Here is a 22,481-nt window from a genome sequence, read left to right as displayed (position 1 = left end):
CTTCTTCTCTTCTTCGATAGCGGCGAAATTTAAGTATACACAAGTCGAGTTTACACGCCTCTTCTCCTCCATCCCTTGCAGAATTTGGTCTTATATTTAATGCTTCGGCTGTTAGGTTCACGTGGCGTTTTTTAATCGTGTATTGTATACATGCAAATCGAATAATAACGTTTTCAAATATAATAATCTCGTCTCTCCAAAGCATGGTTAGCAATATATGCACACCGCCCGAGCCTTAATAATAATATGTATTGTATATGTATATATATATGTACATCATGTGTAACGAATGATTCATTAAGTCCGATGGCGTAACAAGAATTATATTCATTTAACATTTAATTTAATGTCCAACCACCAATCGATTCCATGATCGTGTACACAAGTTATATCTTATTCTACGATAACGGTGCACAAAACGTTTATGCATGCATGTAAATTTATAAATATTGAAAATCTCCCAGGAATAACTTTAGTCCCGTAAAAGCGGTTAACCTTCGCCAAGTCGTTATCATACAACGTGTGGCGCAACGAGCTTTGAGGAAATATTTGTTCTATTGTGTTATTTCACCACGTACTTACCTGTTATGCATGCGACGTTCGGTTAATCGATTTTTTTTACGACTATTATTCTTTTGTAGATTCGTTTAAAAATCATTTTTGTTAAACAAAATACGAGCAAGAAGATGGCGATTAATCTGCTGCGGTACCTACCTATAGTGTTATTGATTCGAAATATTTTAACCGTTATAAATTTTAAATGCTGTCAATCTATACCGATATATATATATATATAATTGCCCAACTCCATGTATAATTTACTGTACAATGATTTACTGTTATAGTATACTCCCGTTGACACAATATCATTGATAAGTAAATACTGCTACGATATGCTCTTGGTGTATTATAACGCGCATTGTATTTGTTGTATTGGTTCGCGTGACATTCCAAACCGGATCGTCGTGTCTTATAACTGTTTCCATATTGAATTACTAATTATTTTTCTGAAAAACTATACAATAATAATTTCAATTTTATTTCACGAATACACTTCAGATATTGTACATTATAAACCGAATCCTTTGATGTATCGTACATACATCAACACTATATGGTACATAGAGTTATTGTTGTATGGCTGTCAAAAATGTACACGTGTACACTATAGGATAACACATGTATAATGTACATATGTGTGTGTACATGTTTTTATATATTAGTAGGATAGGTAGATAAATGATAAATTGCCGAGGGGGCAACCCATACACATTTTCACGAATGTCGTTCGAACAGTGTTGGCACTACGTTATTTTAATACTTATAACTGATAGGTGTGGTGGGAACGATCGAATTCATACATTCTTATAAGTGCATAGCCCATAAATAATATTAATACATAATCGTATTTAAAATGATTTTTTCCGTGTATTTTACCATTCCGACGTATACGTTAAAAAAAAAATCGGTAAAGAACGATTCCGCAAATTTCATATGTATTTACGATGATTTCACATGATATTTCAAATGCAGCGTTGCCGTAAAATCCGTTTATAATTGCTTGTTAAAACATACGGATGTAATTATTTTCGTATAGACGTTTCGATTCATATAGGTATTAGTAATTTTATATTTGGCGATAATAATAATTTTAAAATGTAATTTTCGAGCTAGATTTATTAATAAAAGCTAAAAAAAAATATCAAAAAAAAATAATAATGTTTATTTAATTATTTTATTGCATGTGATATTGAAATTTTATGTTGTTATTGTTGTTTATTGAAACAACATATTTTAACCAGATAAATAAAAACACAAAAACTGATCAATATTATAATACAAATAATAATTGAAAAATAGATATTAAAAACTGTAAAACAAAATTAATATTAATAATAAAATAAATAATAATAGTAGTGTTACATGCAATGAGAATATCGTATAAAGATTACGAACTAGGTTCACGCAAATTAATTACACGTGTAAATCAAAAACATATAACTGCACAGTTCAAAATTAAGTGAACAACATGAGTTCAAGTTTTAACAATCGTGCAACGCTGCATTTGAAATCATGCAGAATCGTTTGTGTTTATTAATGGTTATAAAGATATACACGATTCCACAAATTTTGCACCAAATATTTTTAATTTTTTTTAATGTAGCCAAAAAAATATAGATAATTTTGTTTAATACGAACTTAATCGCTGTAAAAAATGTTATATTGATTTTTATATTTTATTAGTGAACAGTCATCATACTTAGAGCCTATATGAAATTATAATATATACCCAATATAAAATATAATGAGATGAAGAATAAATAACAACAATAATAAAATAATAAAATCAAAAGAAAAATGATTTATATAGTTTATTGACTTAGTTTTTTACTGACTTTGTCAACGTTAGTATAAAGTGAAACTAGCTATTTTTAGCTCAAGTTAGGATGACAAAAGAAGAAATTTATTTTCAATCAAAATAAATTTTTTTTTTTTTTTACTGTACAAGCTATTTCAAAAAAAGTTGGTTAGACACTGGGTATGACTGTGTGATTTTATATTGGACGTGTATATATGTTACGACATTTTATATCTGTACATCAATTAAGATAGTGATTAATCATCATTAGGGCTCGGAACTTAATGCACTTAAAATGTACTAAATATGCATGCACTTATGCACTTAAAAAAGTACAAATATGCTCTAAAAATATGCACTTATATTTAATTATTTTACACAACATTTTCATGAGCACAAATATTTTTTTAAATTTGTTAATAAAAAAAAAGCAAAGTAATAAAAGTTATTTTTATTTATATTTTTTAATCATAATTTAAACAAAAAAATAATAAAAAAATCGCTTTAAAAATTAAAAATGTTCCTTGAGTAAAAAAATGCACTTCTGTCGAGTTATATTTATATACCTGAAATACATAACACAAATTACTAAATTAGAAAAACCACCAGGTACATGCCTAATTAAAAAGTATTTTAATTAATAATTAAAATGCATTGGATATAATTTTGTTCTTACCTTCCAAAGTGTTACATTGGACCACTAAACTTTTTTTAATGTTTTCAAAATTGAAAGATCGCCGATTATCCACGAGCAAAGTTTTGTACCTTGAAAAACTACGTTCAACATCAGTTGACGTAATCGGCGCATATTTGAAGTAAGTACTATCGTCACCGGTCAAATCATCAGGAAGACCTTTCATTGAACTTTCTTGTCCACTTAATATATTTTTGAAATATTAAGTATCGTTTTAAATCCACAATTTTTCTTCAATACATTATTGAATTTTTGAAATACCACAACACCAATTTCACCCTCACAGTCGTTTAATTTATTTTGGACATATTTAACTGCAGATAATGCTTCGGATAGTGAAATATATTGTGTTTCAAGTTTCGTAATATATTCCGGTATAAATCCAAAATTTGAATGTATGTATATTAAATTAGCTTCCATATTGGGATCTTGAATTAACTGTTGAGCTTCTTTAACAGAAATTGCATCTTCAGAATTTATACTTAGTAATACTCTACGTATATCCTTGTAATATTTGCAGTAATAGGAAGCTGCCATTATCCATGTACCCCATCTAGTTAGTATTGGCTCTGGTGGAAGTGGTATGGCTGGTGCTTCACTTTTAAACACTAAAACACGTGAAGGCGCTTTTAAGAACACCTGTTTAACCCTGGAAATAAGTTTATCAACTTTCTTAAACTTTTCCCGTATATTTTCGGCTACTCTATGGATACTGTGTGCGAGACATGTTAAGTGTATCATTTTAGAGTACAGTGATTGAAGTATTCGCCCAGCTTTCATCATGTATGGTGCGGCATCGGTCACAAACAATAGGACGTCATCATGACGAATTCCGTTTGGCCAGAGGACGAACATTGAATGATCAAAAAGTTTAATTATCGTTGAATTATTTGCTTTTTCCAAAACTTCGGTTGTTAGCAAATAAGTTTTTCCTAGTGCGTCAGTATTTAAAGTTCCTATTATAACGTTAGCTACATATCTGCCTTCAGAGTCTATTGTTTCGTCGATAGACACCCATATTCTATTTTCTTTAATTTGTTCTCTTATATTTTTTATAGTTTCTTCGTATATGTCGTCGACATAAGTTTTGCGTAGTATCGAGTCACTAGGAATTTCTCTTGACGTATACTTTTCTAAAAATGATTTTAATTGAGGATTACTTATTTTGTAAAGTGGTATGTTTGCTGACAATAATGCTTTACACAAATCGTGTGAAAAAGACACTTTTTCGGAGTATTAGTTACTAGCTGTTGAATTTCAGAATTTGTGTTTTTTTCGTTTTTTCTAATAATTGCTCGTTTATGTTTCTCAATGTTAACGTGTTGAGTGACCACAAATTTTCGATCACTGTTAACTTTCACTTCACATAACTTACAGAATAAAATACTTCCGTCGGTTTTGAATATATCTGTACCATATTCCAAAACAAAACTATTTAAACGATTTTTCGCAGATTGTTTGGTTTTCGGCATTATGAAATAAAAATAATATAAGTAGGTAATTGAAACAAGAATGACGCATAGAACTAATAACTACAACAGATAACACGGACGTATAAGCCGGAACTGACAAAAATATCTAAGCGGTAGGTCTATAAATGCCATTAACAATAGTCAATAATCATTGAGTTATTTTCCTATAAAAGTATTTATAGAAAATCGTCGTACTTCGATAGCAGCTGTTTCTATTTTAGATTTGTATAATATTCTATTTTAGATAAAGCTATCTGTAGTTGTAATTTATGTATATATATTAATATTATATCATATTAACCGATAGGGGAAAAACAGTTTTTAATGTCAAATGGAAATTTGAATAATACGATACACGAATATCTAGTAAGGTCTCTGAATATGAATGTATTTATTTTTTTATTTACAAATTTTCATGTTGAATCTCCTAATCTCCATAAATTATAAAATATGCTTTAAAAAATTGTAAAATTAAGAAATATGCTCTAAAATCTAAAAATCACTAAATATGCAAAAATATGCACTAAAAACTTTTGATATGTTTTTCGTAGTGTCTTGGAATGAATTTCTAGCTTACTTAGCAATAAATCTAATGGTTCAAAAAAATCATGCAAATGCAACAACTTCCGAGCCCTAATCATCATTGATTATCTTCGAAAAAAATTATTCAAAGGGTTAGTGTAACACAAGCAGTATTGAATATTATAGTATTACATAAATGTATTGAGTGTTGAACGAGTTAAACACATATATACAAGTATAAGTATACACAAATAAAAAAATTATTTTATAATTGATCGATTTTAGACCATTATAACTAGCATAGAGTAGCGAATGAATGACATTTCTTACAATTTTAAAATTGATATTTTTCAAACCTATTTAATATTTTAACCAGGTAACTTTTATCGCCACTGTCTATGTATATACGAGTAAAATTTTGGTTTCTTGTGACTTGTGCAGGCGTCACATACTTACGAGTATTTATAAACTATTTGAGTAATACCTACATTAAAACGTATCTTTATTATGAGTTTAAGTAGAGCATAATATAACAATGTAAGGTTTGAGTTAATCAGATATTCATTTTCGAATATAAAACGTATTTACGACGCAAGTATGTGTGCTATTTTGAAGATTTCCATTAGAAATAAAAATACGAACAAATATATAATTATCTATTGTTTATTCAAATTTGTGTAAAAATAGAAACTAAGTAGTCGATGACGTGACGGCAACTGCAACCTAGTACGGTACATTAAACTTGATAATTTTAGGTATGCTGTTGTCATTACTATTCTTCCGACCAAGTCCAACGAACAGCCAATATTACCGTTTTTTTTTCTTACGTAATTCATATTGCAACGGACCAAAATCGGAAGTAGGGAAATAATATTGGCAATTTATATCGTGTAATACGTTCAGGAAAAAATTCAAACTCAAATTGCACTAGATGGTGACACACTAGAACAAGTGAATGAGTACAAATACTTGGAGAGTACGATAACTGAGGACGGTAGGAGCATCAGGGAGATCATAAGCAGAATAAATCAGGCTAAATGTGCATTTCAGAGCAAGAAAAATATGTTTATATCTAGAAATATTGACATAAAAATGAGGAAAAACTTACTTAAGGCTTATGTCTGGAGCGTAGCCTTGTATGGAAGTGAGACATGGACCATAGGTAAAACAGAAGAAAAAAGACTCTTATCGTTCGAGACATGGTGTTTACAGAAGGCTACTTAGAATAACCTGGACAGAGCACATAACAAACGAAGAAGTTTATCGAAGAGCCGGATAAACAAGAAGTTTTCTGAAGACCTTAAAAACAAGAAGAGCCAAGTTAATTGGACACATTCTGCGTCAAAGCAGTCTACTTGGCAGGATAATAGAAGGTGCCATTGAAGGGATTAATAGCAGAGGACGACCGCCACTGGACTACAATAATTAAATAGTAAGAGATATGGACTGCAGATCTTATTGTGAATTAAAAAGGAAAGCGGAGAAGCGTCAGGAGTGGAGAATTGCTGCCAACCAGCCCTTGAGCTGTTTACAAGAAGAAGAATACGTTCAGACGAAGAAGTCGCTTTGAAATAATAATATACTTTAATTTAAATGTGTGCGCGGTATCTTCCGCTGTCTATTCTAGTTTGGTGACGTATCTTTGAATACAAGCTACGACGGTAGCAATGCGTGATGTTATTAATGTTTACTGCTTGAACGATTTCCACGATGCCGGGGTCAACAAACGCTGGCTAACGATACTGTCATCATGGATATTTCTTCGTCGTTATCAATTTAAAAACAATAATTGAATCTCTTATAACAGAAACCCCATAAAACACATAGGAGACATAAAACCTATTAAAGACAGAAATTTCGTAAAATATTTGTTTTCATTTTCTTATATTTTATTAGTAGGCGCATCGATTTGTGCAGAAAACCCCTATGTGCGTATTATTTACGTGGCCAATTCGTGTTTATGCAATTTTTGTTTAGAACAGAATCTTCACATGTGACATCACTTAGGGGATTTTTTTTATTAGTTTCTCGAAAATTTAAAGTTCTGGACTTAAAGAATCTGTAATAAGCGTCTCAACTATTGTATTTTTTTTTAAGAGGGTTGCATGTCGTTTACTTGACTTACCAATCTGTTAGGGTAAGTGTGAAAATGTTCGGCTCTTAGAAAAATACTCATACTTAATCCCAAATTCAAGCGCGAGTTTTGCGACGAATGAAACGTTTTTATACATATTTTTTTTCAATCGCAAAGTAAGTTGTACAGCTCATAAAAAATATGAGTACTTTTCACATATACTGGCAGCATTTAAAAACTATTACGTTATGAATAATAAATGAACAGTAATAATTTTTTGGCCAAGTATCTTGAAGGTAGGTATTTTATTTACCGGAGTCGATCCATGTCTCCAACATTCGTATACATTAATCACACGACCGTCTTAATAAAATTACTGTGTTCAACCGTTAGTTTTCTCCGCTCAGAGACGATTTTTACCAAATAGTTACCCAAACAGGCTACACCCATTGGCAATGGTTTTTGTTGGCGTATAAATAATTATTATGATTGCGTCAATAGTCAATATACTAACATGTATATAAATGGTATGTTGGTCGAGGTCTGTCCTGTCGAAGCGATTATTTCGCAGAGTCGAAAATTGTATCACGAGCAAATAAAACTGTTGTAAATACAATGTTCTGTTCGGAACCTAAAATGTTTGGTGTTTTAAGTGTTTGTCTTCTAATTAAAAAATAAATTACTCGATAAAGAAAACCGCATACAATCATATTATCCTCGGAATTCTCTGCTGCAGTTACAACCATTTAGCGATCGAATCAAATAAAATTCCCTTGCTCTAATCTAATACGACAATCTTTCCCTGTTGAATAAATAAAAGTACAATTTTTTGATCCGGCAAAAAAAAAAAAAACTCCCAATCAAAGTAATAGGGCGTTACACGTCCTCGTGCGTTTGTCGGCACAGGCTTTGATCCGTCACTCTTGAAAATCGGCGCCAAATGCCGTTTTATTCGAATCCAGCCGAATCGGTTCAAGCCCGTAAATCAGGGGAGTACCCGTAAGTCGTCGAATCCGCGGTTAACGGTTTTTAATTATCATCGAGCTTCGTACATTTCGTACGATAAACGTTCGCGAAAACTTATTGGTCGGTGTGGACAGCACTGCCGTGCCTACCGTTAAGAACCAGCCGTCGTCTCTCGTCGTGTGGCGCGCCGCCGACAACTCCCGCGCGATCGGCGACGACGGCAGCGGCGACGGAAAACCGTTACCGGTTGTACTCCGTTCCTTCACGCTCCCGAATCGGACACGCGGCGCACCACCGCGCTCCGTCGTTCGTTATTACCTACGACAATAGAATCCGAAAATAATGCCACCGAGATCGATGACCTCTCGTTTGTATACGGGCGGCAGCACAGCAATCCGTCGTCTCATTTCCGACGACACATATGTAATATACGATTCATAATTTTTACCGTCCGCGTGTACTGTGCCCGATTTGTATGTGTATTTTATTCCCCGTGCGACGATACTTATAATTAAATGCCGTACAGGAGCGTACTTTAGAGGGGAATAGGGCGATCGCCCCCCCCCTGAATCCGTATCTAAGAAATCGATTATTTGCGAGATACACATTTCAATTTTTTTTTAATGTGGATCGTTTTATAACGAAATCGAATTGCCCGTGGCTGTGAGTACTGAATTGAGCTAAATTTTTGTCGAGTCCATACTTAGTGAAAAATCAAATAAAACACAAGCGTATCATTCAGCGTATACGAAATGGTGAATCTCCCTCCAAATTTTCACACCCGAAATAATATACGTGTTTAATTTTTGCTGCAACGTGTGCCAAAAAAGAAAAGAAAATATAACTCATTTAATAGAAAGTGTCAAAAAAACGTTCAAGTTAAAGTCATAACTCTTTGTTATACGACTGTGTAAATTTTGTACTACAAAAGCTGTTTTTACACCGTATTGATAAAAATGCATTTGCATTAAATCTACATTCCTGAAATGTATATGTCTAAAGCATGTAATCGTAAATGATGAATTATGTACATTTGGAAAAATTGTTTGTTTAAATGAAAGATTGAGATAAACCGAAAAGTCGATAATTACTCAAATTTGCGCATTTCGTCGGCGTGATATAAAATGTATTACATGATTTTGAAATTTGTTTTTTTTTTCATCGACCATTGTTCTAAAAAAAAAAATATCCCTATAACTATAGCTGTTTTCAATTCGATGTGCACATGTGACATGTCATCATTTCGTTAACCACGATCACGGTTGACGATTACTACGACGATGACTAAGTCATCGAACGCTCCTATGCTGTTCATCGGTTTATCGTTAATATATTTTTTTGTTCACTTTCCCGTTCGACCGGTTCGCGTGACGATAGTATTGCACTGATTCTCAACACTTATATGACCGTTCGTGATGATATATCATATTTTTACACATATTCGATGACGTGACTTTTTGTGACCGCTGCTATTGCTGTTGGTGGTAGACTCGTTTCGTCGCGACATTCTTCACGTTAGATAATATTATAACGTTAATTTGTTGTGTTATATCGATGTTGCCAATATTTTCCCGGTTTTTTTTTTTTCATTCCGCGTACTACCAAAAATAATAGCATTTGACGGTGCACACTATATATTAAAAGATACCGCGAAAGATAAATGTCATCGACGTCGTTTATATTATTGTAAACTTGTAGAAATCGCGCTCGTGTTATTTATAGTCACATAATTCGTCCGCTCGTTGTTTTTTCCTTTTACGTATGCATGTACTTCATCAAGGGACGGGTTTTATCACTCACCAATGGAGGGGCTAATGGAGGTTCAAGAATTTAATTAATTGTATTTTAATAAATCTATATAAAATTTTAATTACAGAATATGTTTTTGAATCCCTCATAAGTGAGTCATTTTTTTCACAATAGTCACAAATTTCATATAGTTACATTATTGGTATCAATATAAATCTGAAACCGTTTTAAAATTATACTTACACGCATATATTTAACAACAAAAATTAGCAATTTCTTTATAAAAAAAATATATAAATTAGGTATCATATTCATCAATGACGATTGACGATATTTTGTAATAATTATTAATAGGTATATCAATATATTATTATACTTGGCTTTGTAAAATAGTTAACTTAATCTAAAGGGAGGGGGGCTAATTTCCCCTTAGCCACCCCTTAAACCCGTCCCTAACTTCATCTACGACTCTTAAGTATATATATTCTATTATAATGTAATATATGTGTGTGCATATAAACGTATATATAAATGTATATAAACGGTTTTCGATTCTTTATCGCTGACCAACTATCAATTCATGTCGATTGTAATATATATATACATACATTGTAATTTCACCGATTGTGAATTGTGATTTTTTCTTAATTCTCTCTCTCTTTCTAATCGCTTTATTTTGCATCACAATATTTAATTTATACGTCATCACTTTGTAGTAAATATTATACGTGTTATGTCGATATTAATCAGTACAAAATATACGTTAAAATACTTTATATATTATACAATGATAAGGATAAAAAACGAGATCATTCAGTAATATAATTGTTCCGTGTAATGCTTTTTCAATAAGTCTCTCGATAAAAATAAAGAACATCCATTACAAATTCATGTTAAATGTATCAAGTACATTAGGTTCATATATTATATAAGTATTGTACATAAAATATCGACTGCACGCGTCGTGGACGTTTAGCTGTCTACATATATATGCGTTTTGTACGCGATCGATTGTACTAAGAGGAAAAAGAAAAAAATTACACTTTAAGTGCAAGTTGTACGTGGTATAAATAATATATATATATATATAAGTATATGCAACATAAGAAAGCACCTTTCATTCGTCGTGACCTTTCTTCACCGCCTTATATTAATTGTTTTTATTCGTACGTAAAATTTGTTATACAACCGATCGCGGTCGGTCGGTAACTCGGTCGTTTCGTAATTGAAAAGTATGATATAAAAAAAAAAAAACAGAATAACGAACGAAACAATAATAATGATGAAAACGGTGATGGTGATGATGATGATAATAATAATAATGGCGCTCGTACGATCGCAGCAACGGGACGGCGTGCTAATGAGCACAAATCTCACGTGGGATTTGCACCGCACGCCATTAATGTCCATACTTGTTTATGTATATTAAATACGGTTCATATATGTGCAATGTAAAATTTAATGTATTCTCGCGGATATTATGTTATTGTGTGTTATTGCGTGCGTACACGTCGGATTTCGACACGGTTTTTTTTCCTCGCACACACGTACACGTGGATATGATAATATCATCATCATATACCTGCGCAGTGTTCTTGTAGCCCTCGTTACACGACTTCACGATTATTTTTCCGTAACAATATTATGATTATCGTTGTGCACCGTGTAGGTACACTTGGTGGTATCGCGTGTAATGTATAACGCTGTGTTTCAAACTCGGTCGAAGGACAATCGTCAGGTGAGAACCAATTGTTCGGAAAACCCGAGCAAACGAAAAACAACGTCGACGACGTGGGCGAAGAAATAAATTTTTTTTTTCGCACACGCTTTATAAAAATTATTGTGTAATATATGTAAAAAAAAAAAAAACCAAAAAAAATCAGCAAAAAACGAGCTGTAGAGTGAACGGATTACTGATTGGTATACGGTTCGTTTATCTTTTTTTTTTGTTGGATTAATTTTTTTTCATTCGATTCGACTTCGTCGTGTGGCGATTACGCTTTTATGTCTCGTGGCAGATATCCTGGGTCCTTATCCAGAGGCAATTGCATTCTTAAATATTCAATTTTTCGTGCTATACACCAAATTTTAAGTAAATGTGTGTAACATATGACGACGCGTACTCTGCAGTTGAATAAACTTCTTAAATGTATCAGAAATTATGTAAGTAACTGCAGTTTTAGTGACTCCTGAAACGAATGAGATTTTATTATATACTTCCAAATTTCGCGTAGTGTACACTTTACTTTCTGTATGTCGCGCACATAATTTTAGGTCTTTCCGCGTGTGTAATACGACGTATGTCTTCCTCAACCTTTTTATTGCACAACGATTCGGTTGGTCGAAGTTTCACGAGACGGACGACCAAAGAAAATGCGTACGAGCGACCCACGGAGCGTGAGCAGGTCCATGCCCCAAAAGGTTAATTGTATAGTACCTAATCTGCTATATTATAATTATGGTATTGTTAAACGACGATGAATAAACAGCGGCGGCAGCTTTGGCCACGTTTATTGAAGGCATTAACTAATTATCTCTCCTGTAAAATATCTAAGTGGATCCAGTTATATAGTGTATATGTTCTGCCGTTTTCAATCTGTAAAGGCGCAGATGCCACATTATTGCCTCGTGAAACTTTCCATCCCCAAATCATATCGAACCTCGGAGAAACAATTGATATATTTCTGAACTGTGTAATCGTGCCGGTGTTCTATTCTTGAAGTAAACCTCGTTCGAGGTTTCAATCACGTTCTAGGTTTTTTCTGCAAAATCCTGTTTTTCGTTTACATGCAGTTGTTTTTGATTCGTTACCACGCTGAGTACATCCATATATTCGTAACCTAGTCGGTTGAACAATAATTTAATTGTAAGTGCCATTTTGTTCGTCAGGGGACGCGATCCCAAGTCTCTGCTCAGCGGTCCAACGAAATTAACTTTTTTCCGGATTTAGAGGCACCAAAAATATGCTGTTGTGTTGGAATTTTATCGTTATATGCATATAAAAAGAGTTACGCTTAATCGGTAAATTTAACGAAACCGATGATTTTTAAATCAATTTAATCAAAATTCGTGGATTAAATGATTGTTAGAAAATTCTAAATTCTAAATAAACCGTCAATCAATAGTAATTTAGTTCTGTGTACATAACATGAAATATGAACCTTTTTATAATTATATAACGGGAAACAACACTATACACAACTTGCTGTTTTACCAAGCCTTGCCGTTCCGCGATGCTCATAATCTATTTGTTTAGAAATCTGTCTCTAGTCTTTTGGTAGTGCACTTCCGTCTGAAACTCGATTTTCCTGTTATGTCACGCGAAACGTTCGAAGAGGATATTTCACAAGTTCTTGAAAAAACTATCGTTTCCTTCGTCCCGCCTTTATTGCAATTATTCAAACCGAGAAAGACCGCATGTTCCTCCCTAACCTCTGAACAACGAGACCAAAACCGATCAGCACGTGAATGAAAATGAAGCTAACCACATCGCATTCCCTTTTACACAATCCAAAACAAAAACAAATTGCACCTATTACGTGCGTATTATTATGTATTATATTTTAGTATTGTTATAGTCTTCGTCGTCACGTCGGCCGAGCATAAAAATAAGGTCAGATGGTGTAGTTCTTTCTGTGCAATATTTCTAATACACAAACAGTTTTTTTTTTTTTTATTCCATTTTACATTATTGCCGTTTATCGTAATTATTATTATTATTATTAATACACTACTACACTATTACATGTGAAGGCCGTGATGTCATTTATGTCCAGTTCACTGGTACCGCGGCCAATACTAAATATGTATTTAGATACATACATAACAGTATTACACTAATTAATATGTCTTTGTACTTAAAATCATAATTCGCCTTAGAAGTTTACTCGGTACTATCCGTTCACGAAAAAGATTTTAATAACAATTATAACTAAGAAATATGCAATTTTTTAAATTATAAAAACAATTTTTATTGGAAAAACTCACGTCCAAGTTTTACCCCTAATTACAAAAGAAAAAAATCGTATAGATATTCGTGTCTCAAATTTAAAGTGAATTAATATTTTTTTGTTTTGTATTTTCAGAGGGCCGAGTGGAGGTGAGCAGAGAAAACAAGTATCTAAGTACCATGACCTCTGGAAAAGTTTTTGGAGAACTGGCTATTTTATATAACTGCAAGCGTACTGCTACTATTAAAGGTATGGTGTTGGTATATAAAACGTATTTCATTTGTTGGTATATTAAAAACGTTTTTTATATCTGTAGAAAAATGTGACTTTAAGCCTAGAAAATACAACCGATATGTTTCCAATTGTAATCGATCGATTAATCAACAAAAATATAATGAAAATGTTTACAATTTTGGTTGATTTAAATCTATTAAGGTCGTTTAAAATACTTTGTTCTTCGTCCGAATTAATACACATTCTATTTTAATATATTAATTGAACTGAATCTCAAAACCGATATCGTTGAAAACCATTCTTTCTCTCCGTATAGTCTAATAAAACGATAACTTATATATATACACATTGTGTGTGTAAACAGTTTGTCGACAGAAAAACAATTCCAAAATCGTATTGCTTGGTAGGCTTTTAATTTCAGTAATATAAAGAATAGCTGTATTAGAAGTATTACAATTTGTGTGTGTTACATTCGTGGTCATTATTCAATTTAAATTCATTTTCAGATTCTAAATTTTTGAACTAAATCCAGAATTTTCTCATCCTCGAGTATTAAATTTATATTATTTAGATATTTCTAAACAAATGTTTACATTTTTAAATGGATACATTAATTTACGGTTTTGATTTAGTTAGTGTTTAATCGTGTAAAAATATGGTATCTAATTAAGTAAACATTAACTTGAACTTTTTCTTCAATATTAGTTAGGTACATTTTAAAAAATCGTTAAATTAAATAGATCCATAATACAAACGAAATATTGAATGCGTGAAAATAAATTGAAACAAATCTCATAATGAAACTTAAGTTTGGATAAATTTATGACTTATTATTATTTTTACAATCGTGCTTAGGGTTCACTTTTATTAATTATACCATTCATAATTCCAGTTTTTTTTTTTTTTTATTGCCTATTATTATCGATAAATTTTTTTCTTTAAAATAATTTATAACGTTTATGTAAACAATTTTTAGAAAGACACATTCACAGTATATTGTCTTTCAACGTTAATACTGCAATAGAATGAAAAATGTTATTTCGCTAAAGCAATTATTTCACGTCATCGTGTAATAATGTATCATCGACACGATACATCGCTAAATCATTTCAATTGGCATTATTAAACGCCTGGTTAATTGCTTTTTTTATGTTTGTTTTCGCCTCTAACCATGCCATTCGGTTTGTTCGAACTGACGATAGTCCAGTACGGACTTGACGATCCCAATAATGTGGACTTGCGCTGTTTTGAATCGGTTCAGGCCACTGGTCGCAGCGATGTTCTGCATATATGCGTTATTTTATTGGTTGCTAATTGATAACAGAAAAGCATTTCTCTTCTTTGTGTCGTGTAAAATGAAAACTAATTACAAACAATATTTATTTATTTTTAATTTTTTTACATATATATATATATATGCATGAGAGCTCTTACATATATTACTATAATATAACCCCATTGTATTATCGTAATATTTGTAGTCGCTTACCGCGATAGTATTATTATTTTTAACAGACCTTTCTTTAGAATACTTATCCTATATAATTTTATACTGTACTGATATTTTTATTTTTTACTCAAGCCGCTACGGACTGTAAACTATGGGCGATCGAACGACAATGTTTCCAGACCATCATGATGAGGACTGGTCTCATAAGACAAACAGAATACACTGATTTCCTCAAAAGGTAAGTGCGATTATAATACACTGGAAAAATGCGTTTAATACACAATCGTATTTCCAATATTGATTACGCTGTTATGTTCTCAGTGTTCCGATATTCAAAGACCTACCTGAAGAGACGCTAATAAAGATTTCAGATGTTTTGTATGAGGTAATATATGCATTTACATCATAAACCATTTACACTAAAATATCAGTTGTCTATAAAAGTTCTTAAATTTTTATTTCTTCCCCGTCAGTTCTTGTGATTTAAAAAAAAAATTTTTTTACTGGTTTTGACATCATTGAGGTTTTTTTTTTTAATTTCTTATTCTCAACTGGATTAATTTTTTATTAAATTTCACTGTGCGAATAATATGATCTATTGCCTACTAACATTTCACTATGAGTATATATTTATCCTCTGTCACTCCACTATAACCAATACTTTAAATACGATTTCATTATATAAATATAATTAAATATAGGTACTGTTCGATATTGAATTATTAAACTGAAACATTTTCAGAAAATTAAGTATTCCTCTGAGAACTATTAATGTGAAATAAATAAATAATTATTAAAAATAAATATTCTCAGTGAGAATACGAAATTGAAAGCTTGATGTTATTAAAAATATATTACTTTCTAAATAGTTCCATAAAAAAAAAAAAATCTAAAATTGTAAAAAAAAAAAACCATTAAGAAACCGGGAAAACGAGTGTTTAACTTTAAAAACCCCTACACAATATTTAAACATATATTGAAACGCGTTTTTCAGACCTCATATAGTGCCGGAGACTACATAATAAGACAAGGAGCCAGGGGTGATACGTTCTTCATAATCAACAAAGGAAAGGTAAGCATTTCACTACGTTGAAAACAGCATGCAGAAATATATTTTTTGTAGTGACTAACCTCTATATGTTTTCTTTTTTTCTCTGCAGGTAAAAGTTACCATTAAACAATCCAACAGCACCGAAGAAAAGTACATCCGGACCCTGCAAAAAGGCGACTTCTTTGGCGAGAAAGCCCTACAAGGGTATGTATATGGTATTGCATGCATACCATTATCCATAATGTCATAATTAGAAATAACTTTTAGGGTTTTCCATTTTTCAAGTCCATTCGACCCTCAAATCCTCTCGAGTAATTTAGAATAAAAAAGTAAAACAAAATTTGATGATAGCATAATTTGTTAATGTACAGAATATAATAAAATCGAATTAAAATAATAATATCATTGGCTATACAGACAAATATAGTTCACACCATTGTAATTTGTTGTCAATACTTTATGGATGTATTTGGATTTGAAATATTTTAGTTCTGAATTTTGTACATTAGATTGTGATTTAATTTTTGATTTTAATATATTGAAATTACTACTTTTTCATTAAGAATTTGAGATTTTTTCATAATATTGTGTTAACTGCAGTTTTATAACATAAAATTAAAGAATTTTTTACTGTTTTTATATTTTTATTTTTATTAATTTTACCAGAAAGTTGTAATAAAGATTGTTAAGCGCTAGAAAATAAAATGTAAATTAAATAGGTAATTAAATTCATTTCGATTACGATATTAGTGATTTGGTTGTTTTTCTATAAATATTTATCGTTAAGACTTGAAAAATTTACTAAACACCTATATTAGCATTTTAAAGACATTTCATAATTTTCGAAACAAAAAATGTATGCTGTTATATGTGCACTTGAAATTTTTGATTTTTTCTATGTTTTAATTAATTATAGTTTAAACATTTTAAACAAATTTTAATGTTATTAAACATGTTATTAGAAAACATTTTAATGTTATTTACTTACTTAGATTTTTACTTTTTTTCTACAAAAGCTATAACATTAAAATTGTATCTTATCTTATTAAGCAACTTGGTCCTATTACAGTTTAAACTATTTTTAAAGATATAGATTAACTCATTTATCCGACTTCTTTCACTCAAAATCGTTTTTTCACGAGCACTGGTTTCAAGTTAAAAAACCAATCCAGCATTATCATTCACCCTTTTCTGAATATCACTGACCTATGGTGTTAGCACCTTTTTTTTCAACATTGTTACGAAAGTTATATATTCTAATAACAAAAAGATAAAATGTGAATCCACTACGAATACAAATAACGGTATAAATAAAAACGTAACTTTAAATTAATATTTAAATTATTTGGCTTAACTATAAAGAGTATTATATTGGTACGCCACTGCACTTGAAGTATATTTATCTTCTCGCGCTTTCGACTAAGTCAATTTAACAATCTTAATCACTTGTGTGTATATGTTTCCACAGAGAGGATTTACGAACTGCTAACATAATCGCGTGCGATCCTGACGGCGTGTCTTGTTTGGTGATTGATCGAGAAACATTCAATCAACTAATTTCTGGACTGGACGAAATACGCACTAGATACAAAGATGATGACGTTGCGGGACGAATAAGGTAATACAATTTGCATTATTGTGTTATTATGGTTGTGGTATTTCCGATATTCATTACAGCGATTAACGATCATATGTTATTTTAATATTGTTACGATTATCAATATTTTACATTTTTGTAAGATCAGTGCTCGAATTGTGAAAAAAACCCACTAAATGAACCTGATTTACAATTTAAAAAACTGTGTTTTTAATGTTACCTCCAGGCCTCGTGGAAGAGACTTTTCACTCTATTAATTCAAATGAACTTTGACTCCCAATGTTTCTGACATAACACTATATAAATAGATATAGGCACTTTAATAATTACCAGCTTATGTGAAATTACACATTTTTTTTATATCCGAGGGTATAACAAATATATGCGTTTAACAACATGTAGAAAAATTACATAGAATGGACTTCAAGAATGTACTAAACAAAAATAATATTTCAAAAGTTTATTTACAGCTTTGAAAACAAACGAGTATTGTTATCACTCCATACTATAATTTTACTAAAAAATAATATGAAATCATTGTATTGTATTTCAAATACCTTATATACTGTGTTTGACTTGGTAATTTTAAAGAATGGGGACTCTGTTTGCTTAAAAAAAAAGAGCGTCCGCGAAAATTGTTAAGCGTTATAATTATAACGTAATAATAGTAGGGGGACGCTAAAATTTCTGAAAATTATTTGGGGTACTCCGTCCCTTTGCGTTCCCCCTCATGTCGAGCACAGCTTTTATGGCTCAACAAATGTCCACTAAAAGAAAATTAATCATATTTTACTGTCTCATTATTGCATCAAAAAATCAATAACAAGAAAATTGTCGAATCTTTTTGTCAATAATTTTCTTGTCAACAAATTTATGTCACCAAGAATGTCTGAGAATTGTGAATAATAATATTAACGCACACTGCATACAATCATTCCCTTTGGATTCTTTGAAAAATGAAGTAATTTAATTTACGTTAAAAAAATCTTATAATTTCCGTTTCCACAAATTCGAGCATTGTACACAAGTGATTAAAATCAACGGCTAGGTTGTATAATCAAGGGCATTTTGTAATAATTTTTAATGCGATAACCTAATGTTCATCATTTTCACTTACATGCATTTGTCCTAGGCTCTTGGTAAGCTCAAGTATGATGATTATGTGTAGTTGGTACTTTCCTCACTTTTGGTGTACAAATACCTCAAGTGTAAAAATGCAAAACGCATTAGAATATTATAATAAGCATGTTGCATGGATGTATTTCTTCTTTATAGAATCAAATTTCTTTTGTTTTCATCCTCGTGAATAAATTGTAGATAGTTTTGTTGTGTCAAAGTAGTTTAATACCTTTCCATTTTTTTGTATAAATTAATTATAAATGTTTATATTAGCTCAACAAACAAGGAGTTCCAAAATTTGAAACTTTCCGACCTTCAAGTCTTGGCTACATTAGGCGTTGGTGGTTTCGGTCGCGTGGAACTTGTCCAAGTCAACAACGACACTTCCAAATCGTATGCTTTAAAACAAATGAAAAAAAGTCAAGTGAGCTACTAAATATTTACCAATTAATATAAATTTACTGTATTCTTATAATTTATGTTAAATGTATTTGTTAATAGATTGTCGAGACAAGACAACAACAACACATTATGTCCGAAAAAGAAATTATGGGTGAAGCTAATTGTGATTTCATTGTTAAACTTTACAAGACATTTAAAGACCAAAAATACCTTTATATGCTCATGGAGTCTTGTCTTGGCGGAGAACTGTGGACTATATTGAGGTAAATATTATTATTCTAATTTAATTTAATTTGTTTAAAAAAAAAAGACATTTTCCATAACAACATTGAAAAGCTTAATTTTACCTATTGATCCAAATTTTAAGAAAATATGTAAATTATTATTGCTTTACAATTAAAGATTAATTTACATAAAACCTGTTTGCTTAATGAATTAATATTTTCCTTTAATAACTATACTATATATACTGTATAATGAATTACAGAGACAAAGGACATTTTGATGATTCTACCACCCGTTTCTACACTGGTTGTGTTGTTGAAGCATTTGACTATTTACATTCTCGCAATATAATATATCGAGATCTGAAACCTGAAAATCTTCTATTGGACATCACTGGTTATGTAAAATTGGTTGATTTTGGTTTTGCCAAAAAACTACAAGTTAGTATTTATTTATATTTTAGTATATAATATTTTAATAAACAATTTTTAAAATAACTATTGCTGTTTATAGAATGGAAGAAAAACTTGGACCTTCTGTGGAACACCAGAATATGTTGCACCAGAAGTTATTCTCAACAGGGGTCATGATATAAGTGCTGATTACTGGTCCTTAGGAGTACTTATGTTTGAACTACTTACCGGTATGTATTAGATCTAAGTTGTTTTACTTATGAAGTAGAAGTGTCACTCATCTAACTGTATTATTTATATTTATTTATTACAGGCACACCACCATTTACTGGAGCTGATCCAATGAAAACTTATAACATAATTCTCAAAGGTATTGATGCGATAGAATTCCCAAGAAACATCACGAGAAATGCTAGAGTTTTAATTAAAAAACTATGCAGGTATGCCTTGAGTATTTTTATGACTAATTAATGTATAAAAACCTGTTTTTTTTAATATTGTTTATACTTATTTAATAGTTTAAAAATTTTAATACATTAATAAATAATATAAATTATGCATTTTATTATTTTACGAAAATTCTAAGCAATAAATTATTTGTTTTTTTTTTTTTTTTATGCTATATCCAACTGAATGCTCACTGACTGAATGATGTAATTATTGTATAACATAACTTTAATATATATATATATATATATAGATATATATAGTTATTTTTTTTTAAATTATTCATATTGATCAATTGTTGACTTACCTTAAAAATAAAATCTTTGTCAGTCTAAAGCAAATTATTTTATTCAGTTATTTGTTATTAAATCAGTCATCTACTCAGATATATAATAAGGTCAGCCCTATTAGATATTAGACTTTTATTTATCCTCAGAGGCACATTTTCTATCCTAGATCACCTTATGTAAGGCATTAATGATGCATTTGATTGTGGGATTGAGAAGTTTTTTACCTTACATCTTAAAATAAATATATCTTGTACAATTTATTGATTATAAATACTAATAGCTTTACTCAACAACCTTACACTGTTAATAGTTTTTTACAGTTTTGCTCATTGCTGAAACAATTAAATATTTGCAATTTTGCATTTTTTTTTTTAAATTGTTCTCGTTGTCTAATTTTGGAGAAAACAAAAGTTGATAGTTGTCTAACTTATATTAAACATAATTTAATCATATAAAATGATACACTATTTATGAAATTATGTAAAATTATTGTGTGCTAATGTTTCCAATATTTTAAATTAATTTGGTGATATTTTTCAGGGATAACCCAGCTGAGCGATTAACTGAAGTTCAAAAACACAAGTAAGTTACATTATTTAATAGTTACAATTTTTTTTTAATAATAAACATAATTGATTTAAATTATCCTTTTGTATTATAGGTGGTTTGATGGTTTCAACTGGGAAGGATTACGTACTCGGACCCTTACACCTCCTATCTTGCCAGTTGTGCGTAGTGCTATTGATACAAGCAATTTTGATAATTATCCGCCTGATGCAGACAGCCCACCACCCGATGATAATTCTGGTTGGGACAGCAATTTTTAATTTGAAAAAACATTAATTATTATTTGTCTCCAACAATTTCACTCTAAAACTATACGGTTAGATATTACCCATGTTTTACAATTTAGTTTTATCATAAAAAGTTATAAAGTTTTGTCTTGTTAATTATTTACCGTTCAATCCACAACCATTATAAAACTATTTAAAACCAGTATGGGTTAGATTTTATTTGATATATTATTTCGACTTTTGTTTACTGTTAACAATACCATTTAAATTTTGTTTTTATATGATTAAAATAATTGTTATTCCCAAGTAGGTATCAAGGATATATCTATATATTAATACAATAAATAAGTGCCTTTTAATCTTGTGAACATATTTAATGGCAAAATATAAATATTTGTCATTTGATGTATTTTGTCGTCATTTATTAATTTATTTTAGTTATGATTGTGCAAGTTATAATTTTTCCAATTAAGTAAAAGTTAACGTTGATTATTATATATATTTATATGTTTTTTTTTTTTTTTGTATAGTTTGATTATTGAATTTGTGTTTTAGCGTGTATAGTTCAATTTTTTATGGATAAGTTCTCCAGATATAAAAATTATACATTCACCTATGTTATAACATAGTAAGATCACAATAACTATGAATTATTTTTAAACAGTTGTTATTG

General features: G+C 30.6%; 1 protein-coding gene and 1 pseudogene across 5 annotated transcripts in view; one reads left to right on the top strand and one right to left on the bottom strand.

Moving 5' to 3' along the window:
* LOC112684743 (cGMP-dependent protein kinase, isozyme 2 forms cD4/T1/T3A/T3B) overlaps positions 1–21,916 on the top strand; it is a 173,409-nt gene extending 151,493 nt beyond the window's left edge. For 4 of the 5 annotated variants that reach the window (XM_025556395.1, XM_025556394.1, XM_025556396.1 and 1 more), the window contains 13 exons: positions 13,922–14,035; positions 15,603–15,708; positions 15,792–15,855; positions 16,465–16,542; positions 16,631–16,725; positions 17,990–18,139; positions 19,511–19,661; positions 19,739–19,902; positions 20,127–20,304; positions 20,378–20,507; positions 20,591–20,717; positions 21,555–21,596; positions 21,676–21,841. In XM_025556395.1, coding sequence (XP_025412180.1) covers positions 13,922–14,035; positions 15,603–15,708; positions 15,792–15,855; positions 16,465–16,542; positions 16,631–16,725; positions 17,990–18,139; positions 19,511–19,661; positions 19,739–19,902; positions 20,127–20,304; positions 20,378–20,507; positions 20,591–20,717; positions 21,555–21,596; positions 21,676–21,841 — 1,565 coding nt within the window. Of the gene's footprint in view, positions 1–13,921; positions 14,036–15,602; positions 15,709–15,791; positions 15,856–16,464; positions 16,543–16,630; positions 16,726–17,989; positions 18,140–19,510; positions 19,662–19,738; positions 19,903–20,126; positions 20,305–20,377; positions 20,508–20,590; positions 20,718–21,554; positions 21,597–21,675 lie in introns of all 5 variants that reach the window. The other variant, XM_025556393.1, reaches the window with a different exon arrangement.
* LOC112684745 lies at positions 2,887–3,737 on the bottom strand (annotated as a pseudogene).
* Positions 21,917–22,481: the final 565 nt, after the last annotated feature.

Source organism: Sipha flava, unplaced genomic scaffold (assembly GCF_003268045.1).
Source record: "Sipha flava isolate LNK unplaced genomic scaffold, YSA_version1 257_pilon_pilon, whole genome shotgun sequence".
NCBI classification, from domain to species: Eukaryota; Metazoa; Arthropoda; class Insecta; order Hemiptera; family Aphididae; genus Sipha; species Sipha flava.
Note: the sequence above shows the minus strand (reverse complement) of the source record. Positions and strands in the feature narration are given on the sequence as shown.